This window comes from Heptranchias perlo, unplaced genomic scaffold (assembly GCF_035084215.1).
Source record: "Heptranchias perlo isolate sHepPer1 unplaced genomic scaffold, sHepPer1.hap1 HAP1_SCAFFOLD_63, whole genome shotgun sequence".
Lineage (NCBI taxonomy): Eukaryota > Metazoa > Chordata > Chondrichthyes > Hexanchiformes > Hexanchidae > Heptranchias > Heptranchias perlo.
The window spans coordinates 232,398-245,884 of record NW_027139655.1 but is presented as its reverse complement, the minus strand read 5'-3'; the positions used below and the strand labels follow the sequence as shown (position 1 = coordinate 245,884).

General features: G+C 42.5%; 1 protein-coding gene across 1 annotated transcript; it reads right to left on the bottom strand.

The window, feature by feature from the left end:
- Positions 1-7,845: 7,845 nt before the first annotated feature.
- On the bottom strand, positions 7,846-10,476 carry LOC137317696 (NLR family CARD domain-containing protein 3-like; the record flags this gene model as incomplete). The annotated part of the gene is made up of 3 exons (XM_067980873.1): positions 9,802-10,476; positions 8,162-8,248; positions 7,846-8,008 (listed from the first exon to the last, which is right to left on the bottom strand). Coding segments are annotated over exons 1-3 (831 nt in total), but the record flags the coding sequence as incomplete, so codon positions are not given.
- Between the last annotated feature and the right edge of the window lie 3,011 nt (positions 10,477-13,487).

Here is a 13,487-nt window from a genome sequence, read left to right as displayed (position 1 = left end):
CATCAATGTGTTTTCAGTGATTGATAATGAGACAGCTCACGGTCTCAGTGTTACAAGGAGGCAGTGCAGTGTCTTTCCTCCCAAATAACATGCTTCAGTTTAACAGGGATTTCAATGTATTTATTTGTGATCACTGTTATGAAATATTATTTCATTATGTGTGTATCTGACGCCGCTTCAGATGTCTGGTTACTGAACTGAGTTTGCTGCTGACTCTTTCACATCTCCTTCTCTGCTTCACTGTGGATGAATTCACTGACTGTCACTGGACTTCACTGTAAAATGAAATCTTTTAATGTTTTGTGGTCTCAATTTGCACTGTCCCTGTTGGGATCAGCAGCCCTTCTATGTACCTATAGTTTATAAGTATGATGTTGGCGTTTTGTAAATTGAACAATCCCGCCATCTATCCCCATACCCTATAAATACTGGAGAAGGACTCTCAATTATTGTGAGATCTGCCTGGGAGAGGGATTCGATTCTGTTTATTCCATGATTTGTCGATGAAGTGAACAGTGTAGGTGAACAGGTGGAGGATTGGGTGATCTGTAGAAACATTAAACTATTCCACAGAGGGTTCACTATTTAACAAACTAACACTGAGAATAGGATCGGTGGAACACGGGGCTGGTGAACACAATGCTGGCACAGGATGATAGGATTTAATCGGATATGAAAATGGACTTGAGATAGGGATTAGAGTGAGTGATAGAGAGGGCGACTGAGAGGGAAAGCAAGAGGATGTGGTGTGAATAATTCATCAGAATGAACTGCTGAAACTTCCAGTGCAATTAAACAGAGAATAAATGAATTGAATGTGTTATTATGGTATGGTCAGATTGGGTGAGTTTTTATTGTGGGACTCGCTCCTCATGTTTATATCCCTGTCAGGTCCTCAGTCTGTTTTTGTGAATGTTCCTTGTTTTTCCAACTTTACACCAAACTTAATTAAAATTTGCTGAAAAAAATATAATCAGAAATGTCTTGATCGTAATGAATTGTTCGGATACAGTACGTTAAAGTTAGGTGAATACAATAAACAACGAGGTTGATTTAAATAATACTTTTAAATTTAATTTCAAGTGAATTACAAAGTAAATTTATTGTACACATTTTATAACTACACAGGTTCCCTGATATCAATAACCACAGAAATTAACTGTTGAATGTATTAGTTGGATTGTTTTAGTGGGACCGATGGATTAGATTTCCTCTCACACTCTGCTGCAGTCTCTCCCTGTGAATCCCAGCCTCTCCTCTCACTGCATCGAATCCTCTGTCTCCTCATCCGTTGCTTCAATTTGTTCGCTTTCCCAAACAATCTGCTCCTGCCTCCCCTCCAGCTTCGACATGTCCTTTTCCTTGTCTCCCTCCCAATCTCATTCACTCGCTCGGTCTCTCGCTGCCTTTCCCGTTTCGTGCCAGCCCCGGTCGGCTCACTTAACCCAGAATAATAAACCAGCTGTACCTCCTCCTGTCCCCTCACATTCCCCACCCTTCCCCCTTTTTCCCGTCAGTCTGGAACCCAAATCCGGCTTTAATACGTTGGATTCCCGGTGTGTAAAACCCCTTCTCCCTTCCCCACCGGCACTGCGCCCTCACTCAGCCCTTCCAGTGGATCCGGTGCTCACTTTATTCACTTTCTGTATCCATCTCCCAATTCTTTATTGATCATTGTGTTTAAAAACATCTCTCTGCCCGAAAGCGCTGCCCTGGTCAATCAATCACTTTCCACCCTTCGATGCAGCAACAAAGCTGGAAATTTCACCCCAGATCCTCTCAAACTGCTGCTTTGTCTCCAGGTCTGATCAGTAATTTCTCTGATTCCTTTTCTCTCTCTTACAGTTAACTTGGTGGCGATTGTGATCCTGTCCCGAGGAAAGTGCGGTCTCTCCAAATGTATCAGTGTCTACCTGGTGGGAATGGCAGTGGCCGATCTCCTGGTCATAGAATCATAGAATCATAGAATCATAGAAGTTACAACATGGAAACAGGCCCTTCGGCCCAACATGTCCATGTCGCCCAGTTTATACCACTAAGCTAGTCCCAATTGCCTGCACTTGGCCCATATCCCTCGATACCCATCTTCCCCATGTAACTGTCCAAATGCTTTTTAAAAGACAAAATTGTACCCGCCTCTACTACTGCCTCTGGCAGCTCGTTCCAGACACTCACCACCCTTTGAGTGAAAAAATTGCCCCTCTGGATCCTTTTGTATCTCTCCCCTCTCACCTTAAATCTGTGCCCCCTCGTTATAGACTCCCCTACCTTTGGGAAAAGATTTTGACTATCGACCTTATCGATGCCCCTCATTATTTTATAGACTTCTATAAGATCACCCCTTAACCTCCTACTCTCCAGGGAATAAAGTCCCAGTCTGTCTAACCTCTCCCTGTAAGTCAAACCATCAAGTCCCGGTAGCATCCTAGTAAATCTTTTCTGCACTCTTTCTAGTTTAATAATATCCTTTCTATAATAGGGTGACCAGAACTGTACACAGTACTCCAAGTGTGGCCTCACCAATGCCCTGTACAACTTCAACAAGACATCCCAACTCCTGTCGTTATCATTCGTGTGATATTGCAGTGGATTAATTCGATGTATCGCCCATGGCCATTCCTGCTCATTACTCCAGTGTGTAGTTTTATTATCTTCTTGAGTGCTGCAGCCGTCGTGGTTTCTGTCTGGTTCACAGTCGCTTTCACCTTTGATCGATTTGTGGCCATTTGTTGTGAGAAGCTGAAAACTAAATATTGCACCGAGAGAACGGCGGCTGTGGTTCTGGGAACAGTGAGTGTGCTGGGCTGTTTGGTGAATGTCCCCTGGAGCTTTACATTGAAACCTGAATATATAATTGATAATGTTCCCTGGGGTTGTGCGACTAAACCGAGCTTCCGTGCGTCCCCCGCATGGGCCGCATTTGAGATGTTTCACCTCATTTTAACCCCTTGTGTCCCGGTCTGTCTGATTTTGCTGCTCAATGTTGTGACTGTCAGGCGTATTTTAATGTCCAGTCGAGTCCGCAGGTGTCTACGGGGCCGCAGCAATGGAGAGAATCAGAGTGATCCAGAGATGGAGAACCGAAAGAAATCCATCATTTTACTCTTCAGTATATCGGGCAGTTTTATACTGTTGTGGCTGACACAGGTTGTATTTTCCATTCATGTGCGAATTGCAGACATTCGGTCTTTTTACTCCTACACTGACCCTGTTTATCTCACGCTACACACATCAATAATGCTGCAGCTTCTCAGTTCCTGCACAAACACGTGTATTTATGTCCTGACCCAGACTAAATTCAGAGAGGAGCTGAAGAACGCGGTGAAATACCCACTCAATCTAATTGTTAAATTAGTGAAATCATAGAAAGAGCTGAAGGGTTTCAAGCACTAGAACTAAATCCCATTTCATACTCCATCCCCTACACTTCCCGGGAGACGGAAAGTACATTTTATATTAGCAGCACGGAGCCATTAAATGATCTGAAATATGGTTCTGATGTTATATTTTATTGAAAATCTGACCTATTAAGGCAGGATTTATTCTGCAGACGACACATGCATTTTGCTCGAAATGACGGCACGAAAGAGACCAGCTGGACTTCAACTAAATGGTCATCCAGCAAAATGTGCAAAGCTGGGATTCAAAGTAGCTGCTTTGGGCCGGATCAGAATGGGTGCACTCCAAATAAATGGTGAGAGGGAGAGACGGAGGGAGAGAAGGAGCGAGAGAGAGAAAGTCAGTGAGTTGGAGAAAGAGGGAGAGAGATTGAGAGAGGCAGACATACAGAGAGGGAGAGAGAGAGGGGAGAGTGACTGACATGGAGACAGAGAGGAACATACAGCGATAAAGAGTGTGCGAGAGCGAGATAGTGATATAAAGAGCGAGGGAGAGACAGAAAGTGAGAGCGAGAGAGAGAGAGAGGCAGAGAGCGACACAGGGAGAGCGTGAGAGAGATCAGAGAGAAAGACAGGGAGATATTGGGACAGAGAGACTAAGAAAAACAGAAACACAGGGAGAGAGACAGAGAAAGACAGAAGGAGAGAGAGACGGAGAAAAGAGTGGACAGAGACAGAGAACACAGGACAAAAGAAATATAATGATTAAATAGCGCAGAAAATTAAAACAGGTTCACATGAAGGGGAGAGGGTCTGTGACAAAGAGAGAGAGATAGAAACAAAGAGCAGTGGAGACAGAGGTACACAGAGCTGTAGATAAATAAAGTGAGTTTGTTAGACTGGAGAGAAAAAATAAAGAGAGAAAGAAAGAGTGAAAGAAAGCATATATATGCATATAATGAGAGAGAGCAAGCAGACATGAATGGAACGAGAGAGAGAGACTGACAAAGAATTACAAATTGATGGAAGTAGAAGTGGAAATAACAAGGTAGAATAACACACAGAATATCAACAGAGATAAACGATATAAACAGAGAACAGACACAATGAAAGACGGACAAAAATAACTATGTAATCAGCCTGGAGTGTGTGAGACTGCTGACCAGCAGAACAGCAGCAGATGAAGCAGGCCAGACAGTTCATGTTTGTTCTGGGGTAACACTCTTGTGGATTTAATTTTGCCATTTCTAAAGGTGATGCCTTGAGCTGCACAATAAAGTCACTCAGTCTTGTGTACCTGACCCTGACCATTACTTACTGCAGGAGTTTCCCAGCTGCTCTGTGTAGTAAAAATTCATCTGATAATCGAAAGCCTGAGATTAAATCGGCTTCAGCATGTCTGAAGGAAAAGGACGCTTAAAAGGTGGAAGGACTGTTAGAAGGATTGTTAATGACACATTGTAAAAGATCACACAGGAGAGGATAGATCACCATAGCAACAAGAACGATTCTAGGAGGGCTCGAGGTCGTTTGAACACCTGCCGACTTAACTTGGTTACGTTGTGGACACTGAGAGAAAACAAGTGAAGTGTCAATCAATCGTGGGTTGTATTTGTAGGAACCTGTTGTTGAGAAGCCACCGTCCCAGAAGTGTGATTCTCTATAAAAACGGTCTTAAAAAGCTGGGCCAACATCACCTTTCGCTTCCTGGCAGCACCACCTCACCTGGAATCTTCCTGACTGCTCGCTATCTCCCAGCTTGATGCCTCGATGCTGGTTTACAGATTGCCTGTGAAGCAGATGACCTGTCTAACAGAGAAAGTCACACTACACTACAACGGTATCCATCAAAATACCTGGAATCTTCTCAGCAAGTCTAAAACTTTCGTTATGGGCTTAGTCTAAGATAGACATTTGATTTCCAAACGGTTATGCATTTTGAGAATTGAGAATGTGTTGTTTAATTTTTGCTAAAGCAATTCTAAATCGGGCATAAGTCCAAGATGATATTTAAATTCTAATGTCATTTTTTCTATTGAATTAATAATAAATGATTGTTTTCGTTATAAAGCCATGGTTTGTGCCTGAAGTTTGTTTAGGATAAAGAGCCCATTAATTAAACGTGAAACTAAACCTTGTGGAGATAAAAAGGCATTGCTCCAAATTAAAGTGTAAAATCACTTTGCACCTTTTTGCTCCTCCATCTGTACCATGTGTAACGTTTCCACTGAGCTGCTGGATTCTGTATTAAATAATATGTATTTTTACCCCTTCTGCAGTGTTAATCATCTGGACAGGGTCCCGTAGCACTCTCCTGATCTGTTACTGTTAAAATACTGTTATTGTTTCAGATAAAAGAAAAATATGAATAATGGAGAAATGAATTAAATCCCAGATCAGAACTACATTCAGATTGTGTCCAATTTTACTCTGATTTATTTAATAGAAGCTAGAATTACATTATCTACAGAAAATGGCTAATTGGACCTTTCCTTCGAATGTCTGGTCTCTCCTTTTCTGTAACGATTAAGTCCAAATAACCAAATGTTAATCCATTTTTTTGCAGAAGTTCACATTTTGATTTTTAATTTCCTCACTGCACCGCTGTCTTTATGTTAAACACCAGCTAGTGCCAGTCTCACTCCGTTTGTATCTTTAACTATAGTGCAACAGTGATTTAACACGAACAGCAAATGAACCCTCTCCGTGTCTCTCACCAGAACAAGCTCCACCTTCCCCCTCAGTAAGATGGCTGCCTTCCAGGTGACCATCCAGTCCCGGATATCCTGCAGAATCAGCGCTGTGGGACCGGGTGACTGAGTCTCGTGACCCTGTCGCTGGGCCTCTGACGTCACAATGGGAGACGACACTCGCTCAGCTCGAGCTGGAAACCGTTAAAGGGCCGTTAGGATTTAAACCTGGAGCGCGGCCGGTTAAAGGGGAGGGACAGAGAATCGGCCAAAAATATTCATACAATTAGACCAGGAATGGTTATAAATTGAAATGTTCATATAATGAGACCAGGAATGGTTATAAATTGAAATGTTCATATAATGAGACCAGGAATGGTTATAAATTGAAATGTTCATATAATGAGACCAGTAATGGTTATAAATTGAAATGTTCATATAATGAGGCCAGGAATGGTTATAAATTGAAATGTTCATATAATGAGGCCAGGAATGGTTATAAATTGAAATGTTCATATAATGAGACCAGTAATGGTTATAAATTGAAATGTTCATATAATGAGACCAGGAATGGTTATAAATTGAAATGTTCATATAATGAGGCCAGGAATGGTTATAAACTGAAATGTTCATATAATGAGACCAGGAATGGTTATAAATTGAAATGTTCATATAATGAGACTAGTAATGGTTATAAATTGAAATGTTCATATAATGAGACCAGGAATGGTTATAAATTGAAATGTTCATATAATGAGACCAGTAATGGTTCTAAATTGAAATGTTCATATAATGAGACCAGGAATGGTTATAAATTGAAATGTTCATATAATGAGGCCAGGAATGGTTATAAATTGAAATGTTCATATAATGAGACCAGGAATGGTTATAAATTGAAATGTTCACACTCCCACACTCAGTCTGGGTCTGGATTCCTGCAGTGACTCCAGGTGTCTCTCTCCGTTTGGACTGAACCGATTCTCCCCCAGCCTGAAACAGATTAAAGATTAAACAGGAAATAAACAGATTGAACAACAGTGTGAATAACAGGGAGACTGGGGTTAATATTTCAATAATAATTACAGACAAATATTACCCATAAAAGGGACTGAATCCCACTGATATTTTATTTAGTACATTAAACACTAACACAAACACTCACCAGATCCGCTCCAGACTCCTGCAGGTCAGTATGAGGGAGCGGAGAGCGGGGACAGATCGGTCTGTGAAGGAGTTTAATCCCAGGGACAGATCCGTCAGTGACCGGATTGTACTGAGAGCGGAGACGAGATCCTCGGTACCAGAATCTGTGAGACCGACATTCCATCGACTGGGGATCAGAGAGAGAGAAATAACAGGAATCAGGGAAAATCCTCAGTGTTTATTTGTATTATTATTACTTATACTGACATTAATGTACCGTGTTCGGTCTCCAGTTATTATAAACACAATCTCACACAGTCTGGTACTTACCGCAGTTCCTGTATTTTACAGTCCGGGTTCCTCAGAGCCTCAGACAGTAGTTTCACTCCTGAATCTCCCAGTTTATTGCCACCCAGGTCCAGAATCGTCAGTGAGGGGTTTGTGCTGAGAGCGGAGGAGAGATCCTCGGTACAAGAATCTGTGAGATCGTTATCCCATAACCTGGAGATAAGAGTGAGTGAGAGAGAGAGAGACAGAGAAATAGATAACAGGAATCAGAGAAAATTCCCAGTATTTATTTGAATTATTGTTACTTGTACTGACATTAATGTATCGTGTTCAGCATCCAGTTATTATAAACACAATCTCACACAGTCTGATACTTACCGCAGTTTCTGTATTTTACAGTCCGGGTTCCTCAGAGCCTCAGACAGTCGTTTCACTCCTGAATCTCCCAGTTTATTTTTACTCAGGTCCAGATCCGTCAGTGACCGGTTTGTACTGAGAGCGGAGGAGAGATCCTCGGTGCAAGAAGCTGTGAGATCGTTACCACATAACCTGGAGATCAGAGAGAGAGAGACGAGCAGAGATAACAGAAATCAGAGTAAATTCCCAGTATTTATTCATATAATTATTTTTTATACTGACATTGATGTACCGTGTTAGACATCCAGTTATTATAAACACAATCTCACAAAGTCTGATACTTACTCCAGTTTCTGTATTTTACAGTCCGGGTTCCTCAGAGCTGCAGACAACGGTTTCACGCCTGAATCTCTCAGTTTATTTCTCTCCAGTCTAAACACAACCAGACAGAGAGTGAGAAACAAACTGAATCCAATCCCCGATCTGACACAATTTCTCTCTGATATTACAGAAAACACTGAAAAATCTTAAGGAAATTAATAAGCAGATTTCCCTGTCACTGACAATGAATCTCCCTCTGTCCAACGCCCCATAGATTCAGGGACTGTCAGTAAATGTATTTATTAAATAAAGTGCTGTCTGTGTGAAGCCTATAAATGTCCCTCAGTCCGGTCTCATTCCCTGATGATCAGAATTACCCTCCTGGAGGTCAGTGACCGGTCCCGTCATGTTTGGGGAAAGTTGGCTCATTTCAGCTGCTTTTTAAATACTAGATTTTATGGGAATGGGGCGATTTTCCCTGAATTAAGTGATAAAGCGGTGATTAACTGTACTTTATGCAGTATTGTATTAATCTGTGTAATATCTTGGGATGAGTTATATTGTGAAACGGCCTGAACTGCTGCTGTAAAATCCGTCCCACAGGATTTTATGTAATTCTGTCCTGTTACAAGTTTTAAATGTCCCTGTACTCCTAGTTTATAGGGGAGGGGAGTGTCCCACTTTATTCCCATTAAACTGGCTCAACATTTATTTCAGGTCTAACGGGCCCGACAGTTTTTGGGGAATTTTCTGAAGTTCCCTGCCCGAGCGGGGCCTCAAGCACAGGGGGCAGATTATAGGAAATTCACGGGTCCAGGGGTTCAGTGCCGCTGGTTTACCCAGGAGCCTCCTGCTGTGTGTGAGGCCCCACCGCTGGCCGGTGTGTGTCTGTACTCCTGGCTAATACCCCACAACTCGTTAGATTGGAACCTTTTCAAAGGCAGATTTTAGTTCCCAAATCCCACTGAAGTGCCGGCCTGGATTAATGAGCGAGGGGCCTGAACCCACGACCTTCTGACTCAGAGGCACGAGTGCTGCCAGCTGGGTGAAGAGATGGTTGATGTATTGGAGAGTGTGAAGGGCTGTGTCATTGATGAGTTAAGATAACGGACCGCCGTCCTGCGGGGAAAGCTCAGCTCGCCCACTGCCGGTTGACTGCCCGAAAGCTGTGTTTTGCTCTTCGTTACTGAATGTTTGGTGTTTCTGCTTCCCTCTCCTACTCACGTTGACAGTCCGGTGACTGTCACTTGTCCCCACACCTCGGTAAGAGGGTGGGATGTTCCAAAACACAGGCTGCTGCAGTTAGTGTCGGCCTACGTGTCAGTAATAGTGAGCAGGAGCCTCTTCAATGGACGTATCTCAGGCAGTGAGAAAAACAGCAATAAATATAATTTATTGCAATTAAATTATCAGACTCTTTCAGTGACCTGTATTTAATGATCTGATAAAGACTGTATAATTCAGACTTGTAAACAAGGATCCATTTTAGATTCTCCAGTCCTTCGGGAATTACTAACCAATCCTCTTATCATTTGTCATATTTGTATTGAATCTGCTTCTCTCTGATTTATCTGAACTGTTTGTTTCCCTTAATTACGGAGCAACAATACAATCCGGGACTGTTCTACAATTGGCCTAACAGTTAGAGACAAATAAACAGTTACCTCAACATCTGGCATTTGTGCAGTGCGGTTCCCAGACGCTGGAGTCCTTCACACTGAATGGAGCAGTACTGTAGATCGAGGTATTTTATTGTATCACAGAGTCCAATGACATGAGACAGCACCGCACAGTCAATCGGGGTCAGTTGCAATCTCTCAAATGTAAGTGTTTTCAGAGATCCCACTGTGACCCGAGCCAGTGTTTGATTCTGAGACTCAAACAGATAGTGGAATGTGTTCAGGAGATTCCTTTTACCAGTGTCACTGCCTGTCTTTCCAATCTGGCCTTCAACCTTCTCCTTCACCCAGTCAATCACTGCGCAGATTGTTTGATGAAGAAATGGTCCCAGAAACTCCTCCAGGGGTCGAGCTGACTGTGAGGAGGAGAGACCAACAACAAAACGGAGAAATATCTCAAATCGCCCATCTTCCTTGCTGTGGGCTTCACTGAGGAGTTTCCCGATGTCCCCTGGATCTGGAGTCAGGAATTGTGCGAGTGCGGCTGCAAACTCTTGGATGGTGAGGTGCGGGAATGTGTAAACCACACTCTGGGCAGAATCATCTCTCTCCAAAAGTTCCATCATGAACCCAGACAGGAACTGGGAAGGTTGCAGATTGTACTTGATCAAATCTCCATTTCTAAACACAATCTTCTTCTCAGAGACTCCAGTGAAGGCCATCTCAACGATCTTCAGTAACACATCACGGGGGGATTCAATCTCTCGGCGATGGTTTTTCAGAATGTTGTAAATATAGTAGGAATATAGTTGAGTGATGGTCTTGGGAACTCGCTGCTGTTTCCTGTCTCTTTGTGTGAAGAAGGGACCCAGTGACAGACCGAGGATCCAGCAGTAGGAAGGGTTGTAACACATGGTGTATAGGATCTCGTTCTCCTCCACATGTTTGAAAACAGCTGCTGCCACCGCCTGATCTTCAAAAAACTTGTTGAAATAGTCCTTCCGTTCCTCACCAACAAACCCCAGGATTTCAGCCCAGACACTGATCTCAGCCTTTTCCAATAAATGTAATGCAGTGGGGCGGCTGGTCACGAGCACTGAACATCCTGGGAGCAGCTTGTGCTGTATTAAACTGTACACAATGTCAGACACTTCACACCAGTCTTCAGGATCTGTGCAGATGTAATCAGCCTCTGTATTTATACAATTGTTATCAAAATCGATACTGTCCTTGAATTCATCTAAACCATCGAATATAAACAGTAATCTCTCTGGGTTCTGCCAGAGCTCTCCCAGTATATTCCCAAAGTAAGGATACAGATCCAGTATCAGATTCCTCAGGTTTATTCTACAGTTAATCGCGTTCAAATCCCGGAATTTAAAACTGAAAACAAATTGAATGTGTTGGTATATTTTCCCAGTGGCCCAGTCAAAAACAATCTTTTGTACCATTGTTGTTTTTCCAATCCCCGCGACTCCGCTCACTGCTGCTGAACTTCCAGATTTGCATTTTCTCCGGGAAAAACTGCTCTGGAACAATTGATCAGTTCGGATTTTTTCCAGTTCTCTCCGGAGATGTTTCTTTCTCCACTCTTCATGGTCTCGACCTCTTGCCAGCAGTTCATGTTCCACAAGTGTCCGATCTCGAACAGTAGAAATGACCGTTAGCTCAGTGTATAGATTGACCAGCTGGAAAATCTTAACCTTCTCCTTTATTAGGATCGTGTTCACTCTCAGTGTTTCAGTTTGGACCCGGAGTGTTTCCTTGTGTTTCTGTTGAACATCTTCAATTAGAACAGACAGAAAGTGGTTCTCAATGTTAGTTGCATTGACATAAAAACAAATTCTCAATATCACTTTAAAATTTTCCGAGATTGAATTCACAGCTTCAATAGAGGTGCGAGCAGGAAATTAAACTCAGTTACTGAAAACCTCGCTTGAAAGTGAAGAATGGTGGAGAAAAGTTTCAAATCCTCACTTGATTCTAATATTTACTGAGCATGGAGACTTCTATAAAGGTGATATTTTCCCTCTGATGATTAATATTATCAGCCCTGCCCTGTACCATGGACATCACAATACAAATCCAAACGGGATTCTGTTATACGAAACTAAAGGCTTCAGAGGAATAATTTATGAAACCGTCAGTGGTGCTGACCTTTTGCGGAAATGGGAAATAGGTTATAGTGTGCACTGGCAGAGGGACAGACTGTGAATGGACAGAAGTTCCACTGTTATTGTATCAGACCTCGGACAGGTTATCTGGGATATTGTGAGCACTGGGAGAGGGGCAGATTGAATAGACAGGAGTTAAGTTGCTGTTGTTTTCGGACTCGGTGGGGTTTTCTGGGATATTACGTACATTTCTATATTCACCTGTTCGCAGGTAACGATCACTGCCATTGTGAAGGTACAGAGGGGAATCAGAATGATGATGTCAGGTACTCGGACTTTAGGTTGAGGGAATGGTGAGACAGTTTGGTGTATTTTGTTTGTACAAGCGAATTCGGGATTGAAATGTTTCAATGGAATTCACAACATTAGTAAGAACATAAGAACATAAGAAATCGAAGGAGTAGAAAATCCGGTCTCTCGAACCTGTGCCACCATTCATTAAGGTCATGGCTGAAATATCTCAAATCCACTTGCCCACCCTGTCCACATATACATTGATTCCCTTCGTGTCCAAAAATTTATCGATCTGATTCTTGAATAAACTCATCGGAAACAGGAAACAGACTCACAATCAACAAAATAATTAATAATGGAGAAGGGAAGTCAGGGTAATTTTCTCACCCAAAGGGCCCGAGAGCCTGGGAAGGACACTACAGGGGCAGTGTAAGTGGGGTCAAGAGATAATTGAACGTGTTTCTGTGGATACACTGAGAGGAGGGGTAGGTGAGATCATCTCTCTAACAGGGATAGGCTTATTTAGAGACAGGAAAAGGTTATTTGGTCCAATCATTCTACTTTTATATTGTGTTTCAGAATTTGTGAACAATTTTTCAGTCGTTTTACACCTACATCGAATGTGCTTTTATAACAGTCCTGTCATATCACTGATTAGAATTAGAACTACTGCCCACATCACTCACAGTTCATTTCAACTGTTCTCCCAATAATTATACTCCCTTGTTTCATATTGGTTTGATTTTCTGATAATGCAGGTTTGAGAAATTGCATTGGGTCCAAAAAGACCCTGAGTTAAAGGACTATTCTTTGAGTAGAATAAGTTCTCTCTTTCACTGCCATTAGGAAGCCAGCCCACACCTTTCGAATTACCCTGAACATTGTCTTTCCCTCACATTTCTGCACGGATTAATGATCTATTGTGTGAACATCTGTACATCATCTCAGATCAGATCGAACACGTTGACGTCTCGTTCTGTGCTATGAAATGATAACATTTTTAATATTTCGCATTTCTCCACCTCGTTCCCCACAGGTGATTGTGAGCAGATTTCTGGGGGCGCAGGTAAACCATGACATCTGGCTCAAAGCACTGTTCAATAATTGTGAGCCCAGAGCATCTCTGGGGCACATGGTTGTTGTGGATAGGATTCACAGCATATCAGGATCCCGCCAGGTGTATATGGGGATTCACAGTGTATCAGGATCCCGCCAGGTGTGCATGGGGAATCACAGTGTATCAGGATCCTGTCAGGTGGCAATGGGGATTCACAGTGTATCAGGATCCTGCCAGGTGTGTATGGGGAATCACAGTTTATCAGG